General features: G+C 39.5%; 1 protein-coding gene across 3 annotated transcripts in view; it reads right to left on the bottom strand.

Moving 5' to 3' along the window:
- Window positions 1–22,832, bottom strand: part of slc35f3b (solute carrier family 35 member F3b) — a 65,059-nt gene that overhangs the window by 25,497 nt on the left and 16,730 nt on the right. The window contains exon 1 of one of the 3 annotated variants that reach the window (XM_088351480.1): window positions 12,249–12,467. The exons of the other annotated variants lie outside the window; for them this stretch is intronic. Coding sequence (XP_088207606.1) covers window positions 12,249–12,324 — 76 coding nt within the window. The 5' untranslated portion in view covers window positions 12,325–12,467. Of the gene's footprint in view, window positions 1–12,248; window positions 12,468–22,832 lie in introns of those variants that run through there. 3 annotated transcript variants of the gene reach the window in all.

Below are 22,832 nucleotides of genomic sequence, written 5' to 3'. Positions count from 1 at the left end.
TGTTAAAGTTTTTGAGTTTTCCTAGCCCTCATGTAGGTTTTAAATCAGGGCATGGTGTAATAATAGTCTATGGTTTGCAATAATCTGTGGTCTGTACAGCCCTTTGAGACTCCTTGTGATTAAGGGCGTCACAAATAAACATGACTTGATTTGACTTGACATTACATAGTTTGAGCTGTCAAAAAGTAAAACTAAATTTTATACCAATTTTAATCACTTTCATATTTGGTAATGTGAATAAAATAATGTGATCATGAGGTAAAAACTAATGCCTTTTCATGTGTCATCTGTATCCCAGGAAGATACAATTGACCTACTGATCAATAATTGCAGAAATATGGTAACGCATTTCCAAGTTTGTCCTGATTATAAATTCTAGCCAGTTTGTGGTTTTGGGGTGCGCCTTATAGTTTGAAAAATATGGTACGATTTTAAATTTATGAGGGAGGAAAGCACCATAAATTAAATCAATCATTTCCAAGTCGAACCGTTTTGTGTACTTAGTGTGTTACAAAAGTGAGTAGACTCCTCACATTTCTGCAAAGATTTCATCATTCGGTTTAATTGAACACCACTAAAGAAACATGACTTTGACACAACAAAAGTTAGTCTGTGTAAAGCTTATACAGCAGTGTCAATCTATTTTTCCTCTCAAAAAACTCATATTTATAGCCATTAGTAGCTGTGAAAAAAGTGAGTGCACCCTAAAGTAAAAGTTCCTGAAGTTCAATATTTTGTGTGGCCGCCATGATTTTGCAGAGCCACCTTAATCCTCCTGGCAGTAGATTTCACTTAAGCGTCACAAATTGCCACTGTAAAGCTCTTCCTCTGCTCCATGACAACATGACTGAGCTGGGGGATGTTCGAGATCTTGTACTTCTCCACCTTTTACTTGAGAATGCCCTAAAGTTGTTCTATTGGATTTAGATCTGGAGAAATGCTTGACAAAGTCTACCCCTTTACACTCAGCCTCTTTAGAAAAGCCGTGGTCATCTTAGAAGTGTATTTGGGGTCATTGTCAGGCTGAAACATTGCCCTGTGACCCAGTTTCTGGAAGGTGGGAATAATTTTCTGCTCCAGTACTTAACAGTACATCCTGAGTTTGTGTTTCCCTTAATGAAATGCAATGCCCCTTTTCCAGTTGCACTCATCCAGCCCCAAACCATGACATTCCCAACACCATGCTTGACTTTAGGCACGACACAAATGTGTTTGTACTCCTCGCCTGGTTGCCACCACACATGCTTCACACCATCTAAACCAAAGAAATTAATCTTTGTTTCATCAGACCAGAAAATATCTTTCCAGTAAGCCATGGCCTTTGTTGACAGGCTTCTTTTCATTGTGGCAAAGCGATGTTTCTCCAGTAATTTTCTATTAAACACTATAATGAAATCTGCAGAAATGCGAGGGTTGTACTACTTTTGTGACATACTGTATGTAAAAATGTGTCATAACCTGATACTCGCTCAAGACTCCCAGTGAATGGGACATCATTCACCGACCATCAAATAGCTCGTGACCTTGCTGGGCGGCCTCGTCGCTTCAAAGATTCATTTCCCTTCGCCTTCCATGCTAATACCGCACGGCTTCCTCGGCGTCGAACTAGCGCACACCAGGACGTCTGTCTATTGATTCTGAAGTGATGCAACTGAATGAAATTGTATTGTAGTTTTTTGGTGGGAAACAATGGTGGGCAATAATCCCCTAGGCTGCGTTTGGCTCCCGCGAAAGCCGACTCGAGGAGAATTGAGTTTCTCTATTCTGAGCTCAGAGCGCTTTGTCTCACTCTGAAGGTCGAGTCTTGTTTACGCCACAGACTTGTTGTCCTTGTGCAACACTTTCAACTCGTTTCTCACATTTATTACGTTGTCATAACTATACTCGAGCAATTCAACAGCTGTTATCATTGCTCTAGTATGTATTAAATAGCGAACCCTAGTGGTGTAAAAAAAACACTATTATTAATAGGCAAAACCACATGCACTACCTCAAACATGATTTTTTAAAATACTTATAGGTTTAGAAAAATATTAATTATATTCAGGGTTTGTAAGGGTACTTAAAATCCTTAAAAATGCTTGAATTTGAATGGGTTGAAGGTCATGAAAATTTAGGGTCAAGTGCTTTAAAATGCTTCAAATTGTTGCAAGTTTCTGGCAGTCTTGACTTGATCGACCACGCATTAAGTAAAAAAGTATCGTAAAAATGACACCGATGGTGGCTCCTCATTTTCGAATTGTCAAGTGAGGCGTCACTGTCCTTACTGTTCGCATCCAAAAATGTTAATTATTTACAATTCTATTTTAACCAATTTACACACATGTCTTCTGAAAAAAATCGCAAAGTATCTAACCAAAAATAAATAAAACAAAAAGCAAAAGATCAGCAGTCTCTAAAATTGAAAGATTGAAGGCACTCTGCTTTGGAGCAATCAATGTCATTAAAATGAGTCCAAACTTGGGTTATTTTTGTGCTTTTTAAACAGTACTTTCTTTTTAATCTTCCATATTGAACTCCATTATTCCCTCAACACCAATATAGAGCCTTTTCGGTGTTTGTGGACAAGTGAGACGTATTAAAGTTATGTGCATTGTTAAACCAGAATGGCAGAATTCATTTCAGTTTATAGCAGCACATGGACACAAAAAGATCGCAGATCACAGATAGGACAAGCACAAAATAACACAAAGTATGTGTTAGCAGCAACATAGCAACCTTATTTAAGTCATCAAAGCCAACAACAACAAAAAAAACTTTTGATCTGCACTGGATTTCTTTCTTTGAGATTACTGGAAAAATGGTCTTTGAAAGTGCTTGAAAAGTGCTTGAATTTGGCCATCGAAATTATATAGTAAACCCTAGTGGTGTAAAAAATAAAAATAAAAAATAAATAACCACAACGATCTCAGACGTGATTTTTGGTTTTCCTACTTCAAAAGTCCAAATGGCCAATATACCAAAGGCCACTTGTCCCCGTGGTGCTTTTAACACTTATTGGCCACTCACCACACACAGCTGATCCCCAAATGAGATGGAGTCCAGGGATTCTAGCATCTGGCCTTTTTTTTCCACTCTCTTCGTCTCTAGCCAACTGGCTGGAGGTTATGGCTCGCCTCTAGCCACTATTTTAATTTTTAACTGCTTTGTCCTTTTGTGTCACTCACCTTCTACAGCTGGTCATGCAAGTGAACGTCACTTAGTTCAGTGATTCAGGCATATCTAACCTGTTTTCCACTGTTTCTTTCTCTAGCCACTCATGTCACTTACATGGCTTCAGTCTATGGCCCGCCCGTCACCACTTCTTTATTGTTTGCTGGTGCTGGGCTTTCGTCCTGTGTCTATGAATTCACACGCTGACTGTAATTAACAGCTGAATAACTTTATATTTATTTCTCTACCTACTGCCTCAATGACTCAATTACTGAGAGAGACCAGTCAAACTTATTTTATACTTTGAATTTGACCATGGCTAATGTTGCTGTCCCAACCTTTAGTAGCAAGGGTACTTGTATAAAAGAGAGAGGGAGATCCAGAGACCGTTAATGACATTAGAGCCATTAGCTCCATGACAGAGTGTCTACCCACTTAGCGGCACAATGATCAACTCAAAGTGCTGCACCTTATCAAAGGTTATGGTCAAGGTCAACAGTAGTGCTGCAGTAGTGAAACAAAGACACACACGCTTGCAAATGCTGTCCATTTTTTCCAAATATCTCATCACAGTGATCTGTTCCCACCCCATTTTGCTTGACGTTCCATGATTCTAATTCACAGGCATCTCTCTGGCCCACCCTGCAGTGTCTGCAGTGCAGATCTCTCCAGCTGATAGCCGCAAGTAAGACAATCGTGCCAGCAAAGCTTGACCAGCGTGCTTCCACTTTGAATTCCTCTTTCCCTCCAACACCTGTCTCCGGCTTTATTCTTGACAAAAATGCTAATGTGTGAGGTAAGGAGATGTTGGTCGGTTTATTAGGCTGGTGGAACACTTAAAACGTAGGGAAAGCAAACTATAAATCTACTGGAATGTTTCCTTTGGTCCCACCGTGACTTAAATGATGGTTTGAATTCGTTTTCAGTCCAGTTTTTGGAGCTTAACTTCTGAGTTTCGAAAAATCTTCTTTCTCAGAAGAAAAATAATACTTATAAGAAGGGATGCATGATAAACATTGGGCCGATAGATCTCATCTCATCTCATCAGCTGTACCGCTTGTTCTCATTAGGGTCGCAGGGGGGCTGGAGCCCATCCCAGCCATCTCCGGGCAGTGGGCAGGGGACACCCTGAACTGGTTGCCAGCCAATCGCAGGGCACACGGGGACAGACAACTCACTCGCGCAGTCACACCTAGGGACAATTTGGACCGGCCAATTCACCTGAAATGCATGTCTTTGGAATGTGGGAGGAAACCGGAGTGCCCAGAGAAAACCCACGCAAGCACGGGGAGAACATACAAACTCCTCACAGTAAGGCCGGTAGATGGATTTGAACCCACGCAGGAGGTTCCCACGACCTCAGAACTGTGCCGCACACGCGCTAACCACTGCGCCGCCGTGCTGCCCGGGCCGATAGATACCAAACCAACATATGATGTTAGTTATTGGCCAGCTTACTGAAAGAAAAACGCAGGATATTTTTTGACACCTGGCAATAAAATTCAATCAGCCGGCACTACTTGTTAAAATATTTTGATTTTCATAGAAGAACTAGTACAACTCTGCCGTTTCTCCTCCCTACCTCTCCATAATGTGCTTGAGCGACTGGAAATGTTGTACAAGAAATATACTAAGCAGTTATGTTCCCAATCAAAACATATTGTGATTTTCTATTGAATGAGTGGAACAGCTTGGTCGTGTCTCCTCTTTACCTTTCCGTAATGTGTGCAAGGCACCGGAGATTTCGCCCAGGAAAGATTCTAAGCATTTATGTTCCCCATTAAAATATATTTCGATATTCTATAGAAATACTTGCACAACTTGGTCGTGTCTCTTCTCTACCTCTTTATAATATGCATGAGGCGTTGGACAGTTTGGCTGTGTAGTGTTCCCCCTATCTGCATGAGCATTCATAAATTGATTTTAATTATCATAGCTAATATTGTGTAAAGCTGAGATAATGCCACTTGATAAGAATGAGTGAGCCAAGGCATGTGTGACCTTCACTATTGGAGCACTTGTATAATGTTTATAAGTGATATCATGACTCGTTATCCTGCCAGGGTTGTGGGAGTACAAAATCATGTGGTGTGTCTTGGGCAAGTACAGCCTGGTGGCGCCGATCCTTATTTTTCACTTATGAAGACATAAATAATTCTATGCACTTTCTGAAATATCTATGTCATTGTTTGGGTGCTGGTAACAATATATTGTTATTGAAGTAGTATCTGTATATAGATGGTATTGATCGATTAATTGATAGTCTCTCCAACACTGTTTTGGAGACAAATTTAACAGAGCTGGTTAAAAAAAAAAAACAATAAAAAAAAAAAAACACTAGGCTTTAGTGTGTCTTAGATAGTTGGTACGTCATTGTTTATTTTTATCTGTCTCCGGATGCTGGATTTCATTTGTTATTGTTGGGGGGGAAAACCCTAACAAATTGTTATGTTATCTTTCTTACAGTGTCAATTAAATATAATTTTGTATGATGTGGAGATGGCCTTAAACTCATATGAACTACGTATTTTCTTAACAATATTTAACGGGGAGTTAGTATTCATGTCATCCTTTATTTTTCTTGTCCACATTGGCATTGCCCGCTTTGAAAAGTTAAAATTTAAATGCTTTGTCAGGGGTTCTTGGGGGGCTACCCGCGGGCCCCACATTGGTGACCACTGCTGTAGTTGTCATGATTACTCATTGCACTCACCTGTGCCCGCTTGTTTGGCGCCAGCTGCTGCTGGTTACCTGATTGGTTCCCCGTCCTACTTAAGCTCAGTCCTTTCACTCGCCTGTTGTCAGTCCGTCAGCGAACCTCTGTTTTCACAAGGCAAGCATTGACTCTGACTCCCCTCGATCCCCTTTTGTCACCCGTTTTCCACTCGTCCGTTCCTGATTTCCCCGTTTGTCTCCTGCTACGAACCGTTTTTTTACCCCGACCACGTTTTGGTCTCCCGTCCCAGCTAACTACCTGTTTTTCCGTCTAACTACGCTACGATCTCCCACTCTGGAAGATCCTCTTCCGCATTCGATCCCGTGAGCAGCTTGCTTCCCGCGTCCAGCGAGCACCGGATCGCTGGTGCTGCGTTTCCTCTATATTTCAATAAACTTGTGAGTAACGTTACGCATCTGGGTCCTACTTCTGTTCTGGTCGTGACAGTAGTACATGTAAATTATCACATCTGCCACCAGAAATCAACTTTTATTGGGAGCAAATCTTGTCAGGGGATAGCATAACATATGCAAATGAAGCAAGGCCCCAGAGGCCGTAAAAGTTAATGTACTATGTAAACAAACTATTTACTTGATACCGCCAGATTGTCGAGCTTTACGTATTTTTGCGTCATTTTATGTTTCACTCTAGACAACACGGCACCGCGCCTTACTCAATTACGTTAATGACACTTTTCAAGACTAATCTGTGAGAGTTTCTTTGATTAAGCGTCTCAAATTGGAAGGCGGGCTACCAATTACTAAATGCTTTTATGAGGTTTTTCTTCCCGCCAGCTTTTGTGTCATTTTCACAGCACAACAGAAACGCTCCATCTGTCGCTGTAAACGCGGAGACGATAAACAGACTTTCTGCATGACCGCAAAGGAGTTTTTCACTGCAAATTTAGGATTTGGGTTTTAGGCTTTAGGGTGTTTTGCACCGAAATGGGATTTTTATTCATTATTTTATGTGGATTGATTTTAGAAAATAAAACGCACACAACAGGTTTTTACACAGTGGATTTTCTGCCCACCAAACTCAATATGTGTCATGCATCAAATAGGGGTGGAAAAGCAACACCTTTAAATGAAAGAGGTGATCAATTGAGACGGTTGGCTAAGCAATCATGACAATCTGCCACAATTGAACTCAAATAAATATAATTAGGGATGGACAATCCATTAGTTTTTGGACCAATAACAAATGTGACGTCACAGTTATCGGCCCAATTCATTTCACTTGGACTATTTGGCTGTAATATTCAACCTTGTTTAATTCTAAGCATGTTTTTCCTTATTAGAATATAGTTTATATTCAATAGAGGTAGTAGCACAACTTGGTTGTGTCTCCTCGATCTCTCTGTAATGTGTGTGAGCCACTTGAGATCACACCCAAAAAAATTTAAGAGTGTATGTTCCTTATTAGAATACATTTAGATTTTGTATTGAAGTAGTAGGACGACTTGGTCATGTTTCCTCTCTCGCCTTACCATAATGTTTGCGAGACACTGGAGCTATTGCCTAAGAAAGGTCCTAAGCATGTATGTTACTTATGAGAATCAATACATTTTCTACAAGACTAGTAGCCCCAGTTTCTACCTCTCCGTAGTATGCACGAGGTACTTGAGTTTTTGCCCAGAGATATTTTAAGCATTTATGTTTCTTGTTATAATGTAGAGTAGTAGCACAACTTGGTCGTGTCTCCTCTTTACCTTTTAATGATGAACCTGAGGTGCTGGAGATCAAGCCCAAAAATGATTGTGAGCATTTATGTTCAGCATTAAAATACATTTTGATTTTCAAATAATGTACGACTTGGTTGTGTTTCCTGTGTATCTCTTCATAATGTGCATGAGGCACTGAAGAGCTCATAACCAATCTTATGGCTCAGGATGTGTGCAGTGCTGTGGTATTTATATGGGCTTTCGAACTCTAGTGAGTACAGTGAGATAACTTATCCGTATCGGTCTCCAGAGGCAGGATTTGAACCGTACTGGTCGTACAAAACAGTTTTCGTTTATTCTCCCCAAAAAATTCAGCAGTCAAATTGTCGTTTCTCATTTTCACAAAGGACAATCTACGCGCCCCTCTATAAAAAATAAAATCAACCCTTCAGTAACTTCACACAAGAATAATCTTCAAATAAATGGAAACATGTCAGTCCGAAAAGTAGATGACTCACTGGAAGTCCATTCCTCAACAACAAGTCGATACAAGGCAACATGAGTTTTGACCCGCAGCTGGCCATCTTTTAATGGATAACGTGTGGTCAAGACAAATGGACCCCTGCGGGAAAGTTGGATGTGGAGGGATTAAGATGTGATCTGTTCAATTATGAAGCATAAAATGGCTTTTCCAGACACTGCGGGGCCTTGAGTGAACCTCTACCGACATGAGGGAACGCGCCGATTCCCCAAAGACTTAAATGCAACATTGACTTAGGTAAATCAATGGCGAAGCTGTCCTTGCATGGATTTGTTGTAGGAGCGCCCAGACGTTGAGATACAGGAGAATGTCGATTATGTAATCGAATGGTGTGATAAGGTCCAATTCACCCGCATCAGAGGAAAGCTTGTGAGTTATATGCAGTACTGTTCTGCTCTAATCTTTGTAGTGTATTTGTTTGCTACGGGCTTGCAGTGATGCTAAATGGAAGAGCAAAAACATAACCAAGGAAACGAAGCTCGCTATTATCAATGAATAAGAAAAAGACACACAAACAGCTGCAATAAGGACTACTGTCATCCCCAGCTACTTCACGACTGGCAGAGCGCACTTTTGTTAGGCTAGGCAACTTTTTTTGCCACTATTTCCGCCTAAAATTAACTTCACTCACGCAACTGCGATTTTATAACTAATCATAGATTGCTGCAAACAAGGACAAGCTGAGAACATTTTTGTCTGGCTTAGTGACTTTTTTTCAATTTAATTTCTGCCTAAAATGGACTGCACTCATGTAGCCACGATCCAGTATCCCCAGTCCTAAATTGCTGTGAGCAGGGACCAAAAGAAAGCAATTTTGATGGGAGGTGTGCTATTCGGGCCTGCCTAAAATGCAGGGTTGTGGCTGTGATCCACTGTCCCTGGTAGACTATTGCAGAGCACATTTAATTTTCAGTTTTGCCGCTGAAGTGTACCAATGTGGCCCTCCTAAAATTAACTGCACTGTTTAGGCCGCAATACAGTATTCCCCAACTGATTATGATGTCAGTGTGGGCCAAGAGAGTGGCTTCTTGCAATATAGTCAGGGTTTTGGTCCCCATTAACTGTCTACCAAAAAGTGAACACTACTTGTGCAGCCGTGATCAATTATCCCTGAAAACATATCACTGCCAGCAGAGACCAGCAGATGGCACTTTCGTCAGACCTTGCGTCTCTTTTATTTATTCTATCTATTTCCACTTAAAATGAACTGCACTCGTGAAGCAGTGATCTATTATCCCAATCCTATATTGCTCCGAGTGCCATTCTGTCCAACCTAAAATAAAGGCACTGTTGTGGCCATGATCCATTATCCCCAGACAACTATTGCTGTGAGCAGGGGCCAACAGAGCGCATTTCATTTTCGGTTTGGGCCGCTGAAGCATGGCATTGTGGCCAGCCTAAAATGAACAACACTTTGTTGGACACGATTTATTGTCCACAGTCAAGTACTGCTGAGGGAAGGGGCTGGTTGACCATATTTGTGTCATGCATGGCAGCTCCTTTTTTCTGTTCTTTTCACCTGGAAATGAACAGCACCAATGCTGTTGCGGTCCATTACCCCCGATTGCCAATTGCTAAGAGCAAGGGCAAGCAAAGCGCATTTTATTTTCGGTGCAGGCGGCTGAAGCGTGCCATTGTGACCCACCTAAAATGAACTGCACTCTTTTGGCCAAGAGAGCTACTGCAGATATTCACGTATCACAGTGGTTTTCACCCTACTAGCTGCAATAAACAAGGGATTAAATTATTATTTATAACAAGGAAACAATTGAAGCAAGAAAATCTTGTAAATGCATGTAAATCCTTGTAAATGTAAGTTTTCAAAATCAGTTTTAATTTCAATCCGCTGTTTCCCCCCTCTGCATCCAGCAACCTACACCACTGGACCAGTTCATCACGTCACACCAAAGGTAAATAACGTGTTTCGTTTCACAAATAAAAGTACTCTATACTATGCCTGTCCTGTCAACATTTATTTATTTTAACCAATACCTACTTTTTAAGGGTCTTTAAGCCAATCAGAATGAAGAACACAAAGCATGATTAAGTGTAAAGACCGTGAAAGGTGAACCACGTTATAGCGAGGGGTTACTGTATGACTAAAGCGTATTTCATACGAACTAAACAGCATCTCTTATATCTTACCATCTGCCATTTTAGGTTAGATATTTTTCCACATGACTGCACGAGGAAAAAGACTTGTGTAAGTATAACAAAAGTACCAATCATATATAAAACGTAGCCTGTTTATTCATGCAATGTACTTTAAACGCATGCATAATTTTCAACAAACGCTTGAAATGTTTTGTCAAAACAGAAGCCTCCTGCGAAAACATGTTTATTGCAGCAGTCCCGCTGATGTTACAACACGAGGACATTCCCTCTGAGCCAAAGATGACAACTACACGGAACAGATCACGCCTCTTCATACAGGTAAAACGACAGGTAGGCAATAAGATGTTATCAAAACTGCACAATCTAGGTTTATGTCAGGACGGGAGGCTGCAGACAAAGGAGGGGAATCCCTGCTGCAATAAGAACAGAGTAGCCCGATCAGGAGAGGATTGGATGGATAATGGTGACAAAGCACAATAGGATGAAATCATGCACTGTTTTATAAAGTGTGGATGTGGTATTCTTTATTATACTAGAGTACTGTCAAGGTGCCCTTGACCATGGTACTGAACAATCAAACACTACAATAGGGATTTAAATTGGATTATTCAGAGTTGAAAATAAGTGTAATTGTCCTATGTGGTATTAACTGAAAACAATCAAGGTTCTTTTTGTAGTAAGCGCCTGTTAGCTGAATTAAGATGTATGGATGTATTCAGTGCAAAAGGAATTCCATATTTTGTAATAATTTAATTGAAAATATTTCTTCTAGTATTTAATCTCTCTATTAATGTAATACTGGAGGGTATTGCAACTTTTTTATCGAGCCAAATAATTCTGTAACTTGTGCTTTGCTTAAAATATATTTGGCATTGGATACTACAATAATAACATATATGTAAATATGAATTTCCCAATCAGATGATTATCCCTATTTTTTTTTACTATATTTCAGACCAAAATTATCAATATAATAGCATGTATTTTCCCTCATTTTATTTCGATTTTAATTAATATTTAGATAATTATATTATAATTGAATTATATTTAGGTGTATATTTTCTCAAAAGTAATTTTGTTTGATTTTATTTTAGGAAAACTAGATAGATAGATAGATAGATAGATAGATAGATACTTTATTCATCCCCGAAGGGAAATTCACTTTTCCAGCAGCATCCCTGAGCTGAGAACAATCGAAAATAACACGGGAGCTGCTGGAGTGGCTGCCATTCGTGACGGCGCCGGAGAAACGATTCAATTTGAATCATGTACAAACAAACAAACAATTGAATCATGTACAAGAAACGATTCAATTTGAATCATGTACAAACAAACAAACTTTATGCTAAAACTAATTCAGCAACGAGCAACATTATATGCCCTCTCAGATCTCATTATCAAACTATCCAAAATTTATCTCCTAGTATTTTTTTTCTCTAGTTTTACTTAAAAATTAAAATGCAGTAAAAATAATAAAACAATCTGTTCATGGGGAAAAAAATAAATCCCATTGATTCTAGTTTAAAAATAATTTAACCGTTTTTGAAATTTATATTTTGAAGTATCCCATTTTTATGTTTTCAATATTTTCTTATTTTATAAAAAACAATTTCTTAAATGAGAATAATTATATTCCACATTGTATTATTTATGATTTTAGATATTCTTTTTCTATTTGTATTTTACCAGAAAAACAAATTAAATGAAATAAAATGTATAATGATTATTCAAATAATTAAAAATATAGTGTGTCAAATTATATGACGTGTCAAATAATTTCTATTTTTGAACATCATTTTGACATTCCTTTTTTTTCAAATGGAGTCAAATAGTACAATTACCTGTCAATGGATATGTTTTTACCAATGTTTTTAATGCTAGTCAAAAACTGATGTTTGTTCAAGAAACGGTATTTTAAAATGTCCCATTTGAGGAACACTGCTGTATTGCCTAGTTTTATGACCAGGGAGTGGCTAAACTTTCACTCCACTCATATTATATTACAAACTCAAATTGGAACAGTATATGAGCCGAATCTGGGGAAGTCCGACAGCGCCTACCTTCCACTTTAGTGAGGGTGAGCACCGGACTGTTGCAGGCGGATAGCGGAGCAACCCTGGCTGAATGTTTCTTCATCCTGCCGAGCTCGGGTGGGCTGAGCTCCGAACCCGCTTGGACTACATCCCTATAGCGGATTGCGTCCTCCCCACACCCCGGACTTCTTGATGGGACTCTTCACATTCCGGGAGCCGCTGTCCTTGCGCCTGCCATACAGTAACTTCGCCTCCCCCCTCCTCGCAGAGTGGAGTGAGGGAGCTCCTTCTGGGGAACGAGAACCCCCTTCTACCCCCCTCCCGATCAAACCCCTCCTCCTCCTCTGCCACCCGGTGCCAGATTGTCATCACGTGTCCGGTACCGTTTGCTGCAATTCGTCCACCCGGTTCCGGCTCGCACTCGCTAAAACTGGTGACACCCCTTCATCCGAAAACCCCTTTGGGATTCTTTCCTGGCATGTCAAATTTGCATAATCCCCTTCTCTTAGATTGGTGCGCTAGTACTGTAGATCCCTTTACTGCCTACCCCATCACCAAATCAGCACAGTATGCAAGCGCATTGTCGACCCAAAACAGCGGGAGTAGCAGTACGAGTTTGAATGGAGCGAGAAAAGATTTGTATGTTGAATTTCAGAATCAGAATTCACAAAAACAACAATTTTAAGGTTCACAATTTTGTTGCAATTCCCAGACAAGACAAGCTTTTTCAAAAGCACCATGGGAGCTGCAAGCCATAAAATAACTTACTGGACATTATTAAGAATATCCACATTTGTGGTGTACAATTCATATCTGATCAATCATTGTGATGATCTGGTTTAGGTTTACTAGCCTGCTGAATGCATTAGTAAGTGTAAGTAAGTATTGTAAGTGTTGGATATGTTGTGTTTGCTACCAATGCTCACTCTAGACTGAAAGTTTGCAACTACTGGTGCAAGCTAGTAGATCTTTTAGAATCATAATAATAATTGTAACAATTATAACATTATTAGTAGTATATACTTCATGTAATATACATTTAATAACAATATATAATTATAATGTTAGGGTGGGGTGCGTTGCTTGAAGTGTCCTTAAAAAGTTGAAGGTAGAATATTTTCTCTATTAAGTATGTGTTAACAATGCCCTTTTGAGGTTCCTACTGCGCCTATCTGCTTTAATCTTACTTCAACCAACGCTGTTCCGGGACAGAACACATTAGGTAAGAGGATAGGAGGGGAGATTAGAAAGTGACTTTATGCTTGTCACCGCAGTTTTTTGTTAGCGTAGCAAGAAAATGGTAAAATACAGAAAATATCTGTTTCAAATACAGTCCAAGCCAAACCACCAAAAAGGCGAAAAAATTAATAATTGATTCAAACGTCCCCGCGACCCTGCTGAGGATAAGCGGTGCAGATAATTGATGGATGGATGATTCGAATGTCTCTAAGATATGGACGTACTCATGAATGATCTGACCTAGGCTGCAATCCTGACAGCAAGAGATGAATACACATTTTCAATTCCGTACAGCACCTTTAATAATGATAGTTATTGATTCATTGTTGTTGTTGTTATTATTATCATCCCCACCAACACAAACGATATATTTGAGCCAAAGAAAGTCAATTCTTCTAAATTTTAACTCTTGTGTGAACAAAGCTACTGTAAATGTGCTGGTCATCCGAGCCCCCTTTTTCGTCCATTTAACTTGCTGGCATAAAATGAAATTTCCCCGTTACTTTTGCAAAATGGACCGGCGTTGTATATGAGGTGGAAAATGTCAGACACAAACACTCTACTAAGTGGCTCACACAATTACTTTTAACACTAAATAAAGTAACCATCTTGCTGCTTGCACATACTTAGTGGTTATTTAAGATGTTACCGTATACAATCCACTATCTTTTTCTGTCAATCGGCTACTATAAACTGACATAAATTCCGCTGTTCCGTCTCAAAAATGCTTGCGCAGCTTAAACACATGTCGGCACAACCGCCTCAGAATTTGAGTGGTGCCTTTTTTTCCAAAACGTATAGATATTGGCTAATGGGAGAATGCTCAATGATTATCTGTATGATGACTTTTAGAAAAATTACTTTTTTTCCTTTTTCACTACCAGGCTCATCAGATGTCTGGAAATATTAGAAAGCCCCACAATAAAGTCCAACTCCTCCTTATCGACAACTTTAGCGAGGTGACCTTCAATTGCACTTCCCTCCCATGACATCATCCAACATTTAACTGCAACTGGTAGGTTTGATCTCTGTATTAATCTAAGATCTCGACTTCAACCACAAAAAAACAAAAGTCTTTAAAACCTAACCATAGGAGAACGTGTTCCTTTTTAAAATACTTTTTGGAAGATTTCAGCTCAAGCACCCCCACATGTATCTGTAAGTTCCAAAACACAGATTCAGTAGGAACTAAAGGATCCAACCAAATTGGTAATCGATTACAGAATTGATCAAAAGGCTTCTTGTTCCCAAAGTGTTTATGTGCGTGTCTGAAAGGACTCTGCATCGGTGTGTGAGCATGCCTGAAGGAAGCTCCACTGAATAATTCACTTCATAGACCTAACACACTCCATCGCCTAACGCTGTATAACTAGGACAAGGAGACAGAAAAAGATTCGCCGTCCAGACCAACACCAGCCAACATGTCCCTTATAGATTTGGCGGCTACAGTTCAAACCCTATTGTGTGCGGTTCTGCCAAAATCCCACTGTGGGAACGACCCCCCCCCCCCTTATTAGGGTGGCAACTGATTTGAGATTCCTCCATTAGCTAGAGCAAGGGAAAAAAACCGATAAAGTTCTTAAAGGATCCAGGACTGTGACTCATAAACTTTAATGCGCGAGCACAGAGAAGGATCAAACTGTTCTTGGATGCCTCATGATGACACACTCGTCCATAAGATGTGTGGATGGAGGAGAATGGGTTGACGAGCAGGGGAAAAAATAATTACTTGAAGATCTTAAAGGCACAGTGTGTATTTCACTATTGGATGTTGTTGAAGCTTAGAATGGAGTTGAAGAATGTGCATTTAAAGATGACACATTAATGAAGCTCAGTGGATACCACAAGGCAAAAAAAGACACGGATGCTTGTTTTAATCCACGCGAGCAACAACAAAAGACCGAACTAGCTCAATTTACCCGAGCACCTGAAAATAGCAAACACTCGGAGTTGGTCAGAGCTGGTGTAAGCAGGTAAATTAAGCGGATAGAAGGAGAAGCTTCCGAGCAAAATATGTCAAGCATGTGGACCCTGAATCACGGAAATCAACTAAGTTTTCTTGCATTATGAGCTGTGGACCACAAATGACACTGAAGGAGCAGCTTAAAAATACAACAGTAGTGAGCCATAGCCTGCAGCCAAGGGGCTAATATGAGTGGCTAGAGAAAAACACAGTAAAAAAAAAATTCAAAGGTTCCTGAAGCACGGAACTCCACTCACTACGTTCACTTGCATGACCAGCTGTGGAAGGCGAGTGACACCGAAGGGCGAAGCAGAAGCAGCTAACAATAACAATTGTGTCTAGCAGCAACCAAAGACCACTGCCATTTTGCTAACATGAGTGGCTAGAGAATGTTACATTGAAAAAATGTCAAAGATTACGGAATTACAGAACTTGGTGACGTTTACATGCATGGCCAGCTGTAGAAGGTGAGTGACACTGAAGGGCGAAGCAGAAGCAGCTAACAATAACAAGTGTGGCTTGGAGCGGGCCACGGCCTGCAGCCAAGTGGCTAATATGAGTGGCTAGAGATGGAAACAATGGGAAAAATGGCAGATGCCTAAGTATTGGAATTCAGTAACATTCACTTGCATGAACAGCTCCGGTAGGCGAGTGACACTGAAGGACGAGGCAGGAACAGCTTACAATAACGGTAGCAGCTGACAGCAAGCCGTTGCCAGGAGTCAAGCGGCTAACATGAGTGGCTAAAGAAACAGACAGTGGGCGAAAAAACACCAGATGCCTGGCGAACAGAACTGTGTGACCTTCACAACTGTGGAAGGCGAGTGACACTAAAAGTCGAGGAAGGAACAATAACAATAGCAGCTAAATGTAAGCCTACACCTACAGCTAAGTGGCTAACATGAGTGGCTAGAGGAGGACAAAGTAGCGGAAGAAAAAAGTGGAAGACGACTGAATGACAGAACGCAGATGATGAAGGTAAAAGGCCGTTAAGTACTAAAAGTACCACATGGTAAGCTAACTTTAAAAGATTTCTTCAGGCTTTGTAGCAACAAGATGGCAGCCAAACATGTCAGCTCCTTCAAGTTGTGAACTATACTGTAATTGCACATTTCTTAATCTAGAAAACCACGTTTATGAGGTAGTACTTGTGTTTTTTTCTGACTTGAATCAATAGTATTTTATATCAATGAACAAATAATTTTACAACATTAGAGGTCACTATATAATGTACATTAATCGGCTCACTGCACAGGTAAGGTCCTTTGTCTGATATTGCAGGGAATAATGAAGTATGGAGAATAGGGGGAATAAATCATATTTAGTCTCGCAAGAAGGTCAAACTCAATTATTTTGCGTATGCGTCCTCACAGTGGCTGTCGTGATCCATTTATCGTTTCACTTGCACACAAATTAAACTCTCAAGAAAATTAACATATTCTATCATGACCAATGAGATTCCATTACATATGGATTTGGGATTGAAACCGAGATGCAGAACGAAAAAGTAGATTTTTTTTCTTTTTTTGGGGCACTTTCATTCAGCCGGCTGCTTTCCATGTAATGAGAGACTTTGTAGAAAGTGCAGCCACTTGTGATGAAGTCCAGAGGCGTCTATTTAAATGCTGCAGTTCCCTGACAGCTCTCTCAGTTGCTCGCTCTCATGTTAACAAGAAAGTGCTGCAGCTCCATTAAAAGCAATCCATGAGAGGAGGCAGCCTAAGATTGGCATAACGCTGCCTCTAAGATAAGAGTTTTTGGATGAAAATGAGAATGTGTAGCATGCAGTGCTCAAAAATGTCAACATTGTGATTATTTTCAAACCTCTTCAAACTACAATTCACGCTGAAATAAAATCTTACTGACAAGAAAATGCCAAGTGTGCCCTCTGCTGTCTATCTACAGTCCTGCTCTTTGAGTCACCAGGAAATGTGTTTTTTCCCTTTTTACCGAAAGAGAGCACTGTGGTCACGCATATTCTTACATTACTCTTAAACAGACCCAACACTTTTCCCTTTTATTTCAAATGTAATAAGGGCAATAATACCAGGCTTCAAATTTAACTGTACAGATAAAGTGGTTTCAATGTTGTTTTTTACGTATTCGTAATGAGCATGTTATGTTTTGCAATAAATGTGCATTCAAAGCTGGGGTCACCAACCTTAAAAGCAGGTTTACTGTTTTGTTTCCGATTTGTGCAAAAGGCTACCAGTTTGATTAGCATTTCTAAGAAAAAGCTCATCATGTCATCAATGTGCTATTACTAGATTTTGATTATTAGAAGTGTAAATAATTTGTTATGCCAGTTAAAAATCAAATATCTTACTGATATGTATAGATTAGTAGACGCTCAAAAAAGGAGAGAAGTCACAGATGCGTTTGAATTTGCTAACAGGATAGGACCCAACCCTCATATAAGAAATTCCAACCTCTTCTATAAGACCTAACCTGAGACCTTTCTTTTATTGAATCTCCTAGGTTACAAAAAGGAGATCTGCCCTGTGGAAATTAAAGAAAATCAAAATTATTTGCCGATATTGACAATAACACGAAGAGTGAATATTTAAAATAACTAAAACCAGTGAGGAATAATAGTCAAAATAGTCATGTCAAATCATGTTTATTTGTGACGCCCTTATTAACAAAGAGTCTCAAAGGGCCTCGCAGACCACAGATTACTGCAAACCACAGACTAATATTACACCATCCCCTGATCTTAAAAAAATAAAAAATACCTTCAGGTTTGATAGTCAAATTAACATACAACAGTGAGATATAATAGTTAAAATAACAAACTGGCATCCTATGCAATATTGTCAGAACCCGGACAGACGATGGACCCAAACGCGTAACGTTTTCACACCAAGCTTTATTTTACGGAAACGGGGTAGGCATGCGCGGGAACACCAACGCCAGCAATCCGACGATCGCTGGGCAGAAGAAGTGAGACAGAGAAGTCAGGTGTGGGAAAACAGGAAGCCAAAGGCAGACACAATCAAAACCGGACAGGACAAACAGGATTGATACCAGATGCAGGATACCGGACAGGACGGGACAGACGGGAACGATATCTGATACAGAATGCACGAGCAAGATACCGGACAGGATGGGACAGACGGGATTGATACTGAATACTGACTACATGAGCAGGATAACGGACAGATGGGATCGATTGTCATTTGTTTAACTTTTTGAATATTTACAATTTTAAAATAAATGGAGTATTTTTTTTTTTTGCATTTTATGGTATAATATGAATGTGAAGTAATATTTATGTAAATATATATAAATGTATATGTACACTGTTAAAAAATGTATGTAAATACGTATACAGGATACAGGATGCACGAGCAAGATACCGGACAGGACAGATGGGATCGATACCGGATAATGGATAAACGAGCAAGATACCGGACAGGACGGGACGGACAGAATCGATACCGAATACTGGATACACAAGCGGGATACCGGACAGAGTCAAAATGCTTGCCTTGCAAGTGCAGAGGTTTGTTGACGGACTGACGAGGAGTGAATGAGAGCACTGAGTTTAAATGGGAGGGGAGCCAGTCAGGCAACGAGCAGCAGCTGGCGCAAAACAAGCAGGCTTAGGTGAGGGCAATGGGCAATCGTGACAAATATAATCTTCTTTATAGGTGTCCAATGTTAAAAACACAATAGACGTATCACGTAGAAAATCGCAATGACCCATCCCTGGTGAGCAAATTTTCAGAACCAGTCTGTGGGCTACTCCGGTGGTCTTAGGGATATACGTACCTGGTTCCCACGGACCCCACATTGGGGATATTAAAGCAATACTACAATTTTTTATGTTTTACCCAGGGAAAATAGAAACAAAAACTGTCTATGGATTATGTTGATAATTTTACTCTTTCAAATGTAATTTATTTTTCCCACTATTGTTGTGTATTCTTTTAATTACAAAAATCGATCATTCAAAAAAATCACTTAAAGGTGTGGTGCCTTATATGACAATTTAAAGCTGCTATCATGACTTTGAGCCAAGAGATGGCGGGAGAGTAACACCTGATTTGCGTGCAAGTACATGGCATCTCTTAGACTTGCACAGAGAGACTCTTATTTTGATATTTTTTTAGGGATTTGTTGCCCCTTGAACAGGCCATGGCCTAAAAAGTAAAATAAAAGTAAATAAGTGCAATGGAAAATAAACCACAAAGGCTCTTTGAACTCAATTGGGCATCGTTAACAACACATATTTAATGGAAAAAAATATTTAACTTTCAGCTTTTTGAGGACACCTTAAACTACGCATCCCACTTTCACAAACACTGTACATTAATTAATTAATTTGTTGTTGACGTTGTACAGCGGGGAAAATACTAACATTCCACATCATAAAGTGAAAATACCATAAGACGAGATTGCCGGATCCCAGGGGACTACTGCGTTTGAAAATCTCTGCCTTTTTGGGGCAGGGGAACTGAGTGTAAAGTGTAATTTTACCCCAAATCCACTAAGGAGGGACTCTTGCTGAATTTAGAAATGAATCATGTATGGATATGACATCCTATATTGGTAAAAAAAAAAAAAAAAGACCCGAATACTGTCCAAAATTCTGACTCTCTCAATTTGCTCTCTTCAGAAAAGAGATAAATGTCAGGCTAGATGTCTACTTAATAACCATCCATTTTCCTTTAATGACGGTACCATGGCGATCATCCTGCCTGCAAAAAAAAAATGAACCCACCCGACACGAACAGTTGAGCCATGCATGTGATGGTGACCCAGTCCCATGATTCCCTTTTGTCTTAAATCATTTGAAGAAGTTCAAACACATCGGCGATTCAGTCTCACCTTCTTGCAAATGAGATTGGATAGAGAGGTTAATTTCCTGCATAATAAGGCTGTCATTAAGCCTCAGAGCTTTCGATTTTGTGTCTTTGAAGTGTGGAGTTGGACTGACGGGGACGCTCCGGTGGGTCAGAGCTGCTTCAACATCCTCCCCCCCTCACTGGCTCAATGTTCCAACTATGACAGCAGCAGGTGCTTTGGACTCTATTCAAAAGGTGTGTGACGATGTGTTTATTAATGAAGTGGTAAATTTCTGGGGGAAAGTTTGTTTTCAGTGGCGCAAACTATTGGAATCTGAATAATTTGCAGTATTTGCCAGTTGAAGTTTTAGAATAACAGAAAACATTTTTATTTTTAATACATATTTAAATATTTCCATTATTTTGTCATTTGTTTAACTTTTTGAATATTCACAATTTAAACATAAATGGAGTATGTATGTAAATGTTTGAATATAAGTATGTGTAAAATAAAGTACCGTATTTTCCGCACTATAGGGCGCACCGGGTTATAGGGCGCACACCCAAAAAATAGTTTTTGGTCCTATATCTTCCATACATAAGGCGCACCAGATTATAAGGCGCTACAATGGGAACGTCGACAAAACAGTCAGATAGTTTAGTCAAACTTATTACCCCCTTAACATTCCGAAAGCTTGCAAAAAAGCAAATACGTGTCGTAGACACGTGCGGATGCGGTGTCCGTACGATGTCACTCAAATGCATCGTTCCAAATATCATTCGGAAGGTTAAAGTCTTGGGATTCAAGAAATGCCAACCATTCCTTAGTTTCTATTTTCTTTTTCGCTCGCAACTTTACTGTGCATATGACAATAAACACTTGGAATTGAGTTTAATTAAAAAAAAAAGACCTATCACAGAAACATCGATATCACTCTGAAACAAGATACTGGGAAAATATATAGCCGGAGTAGCTCACCGAAGTCGTTGTGTTCAAAAATAATTTGCAACCATGGTCCTCTTATATCCGTGAGTGTAGTAAATCCAGGAGAGTAAAATATTTACAAATACAGTACAGAATAGTAAAATGCTGTTTTCTCTATGCCGTTAACCCAACATGCTATTCACATTCATCTTTTTCGGCCAATTGCAGGCTTTGTTTTGCCCCTTTAGCCTATGCCAGCCTGTAAATGATAAAAAGGATCCGCCCTCTTTACCTCCGAATAACTTTAGCCAATAGTGATCGATTCAACTGATGATTGACACATCTTTTTCGGCCAATTGCAGGCTTTGTTTTGCCCCTTTAGCCTATGCCAGCCTGTAAATGATAAAAAGGATCCGCCCCCTTTACCTCTGAATAACTTTAGCCAATAGTGATGGATTCAAATGATGATTGACACATTGGTTAGCCAATGAAACGCCGGTATATAAATCCCAGCATACACCGCGGACTACTTCGCCTTCGGGGGAAAATCTAGTCGGCGGCTGCTTTCATTAGTTGCAAGACTTTGCGACTCAATATTGATCCATATATAAGGCGCACTGTATTATAAGGCGCATGGTCAGCTTTTGAAAAAAATTAAGGTTTAGATTTAGGTGCGCCTTATAGTGCGGAAAATACGGCATCTACATTTTTTGTCAGGTTTTTTTTTTGCATTTTATGGTATAATTTAAATGTGAAGTAATATTCATGTAAATATGTATATGTACACTGTTAAAAAATGTATGTAAATACGTATGTATTCACGTATGTATGAATCCACATTTTTTGCAGCACTTTACTTTTTTTAATCATTGAAAGATGAATTGGATATTTATATAAAAATATCTTTTTATTTATGTCTACATCAATGTTTGTAAAAGAATGTATCTATATTATTTTTACTTCTTGCATTTATTGAATATTTACAATGTAGACATAAACATGGGCAGCACGGCGGCGCTTGTGCGGCACAGTTCATGTCTCGGGAACCTGTCGTGGGTTCAAATCCAGCTCCAGACTTCCTGTGCGGAGTTTGTATGTTCTCCCCGTGCTTGCGTGGGTTTCCTCCGGGCACTCCGGTTTCCTCCCACGTTCCAAAAACATGCATTTCAGGTGAATTGGCCGGTCTAAATTGTCCCTAGGTGTGAATGAGCGAATGAGCTGTCTGTCCCTGTGTGCCCTGCGACTGGCTGGCAACCAGTTCAGGGTGTCCCCTGCCCACTGCCCGGAGATGGCTGGGATGGGCTCCAGCCCCCCCGAGACCCTAATGAGGATAAGCGGTACGGCTAATGAGATGAGACATAAACATAATAATGATATTAACATGACCTGCATTATAATAATATTTATTAAGTATAAATAAATGAATGTAATTTGTATGTAAATATTTAAAATTCATGTATTAATATAAATAAACGTAAGTCAATTATTTATCCCCATTTTTTTGCATCGATAGAATATGTTAATAAGAATGTACTGGTAATATTTATCGAGATATTCATGAACATTGGGATATTTATACAAATATATGTAAAATAACTATTTTTATATTTATGGATTTTCAATGTAAACATATAAGGAATATTTATGTAACTATTTATAAATGTATACTTCTACAAATATCAACATCTGTAAGT

Source organism: Urocampus carinirostris, chromosome 13 (genome assembly GCF_059441175.1).
Source record: "Urocampus carinirostris isolate Australia breed hairy pipefish chromosome 13, RoL_Ucar_1.0, whole genome shotgun sequence".
Lineage (NCBI taxonomy): Eukaryota > Metazoa > Chordata > Actinopteri > Syngnathiformes > Syngnathidae > Urocampus > Urocampus carinirostris.
Note: the sequence above shows the minus strand (reverse complement) of the source record. Positions and strands in the feature narration are given on the sequence as shown.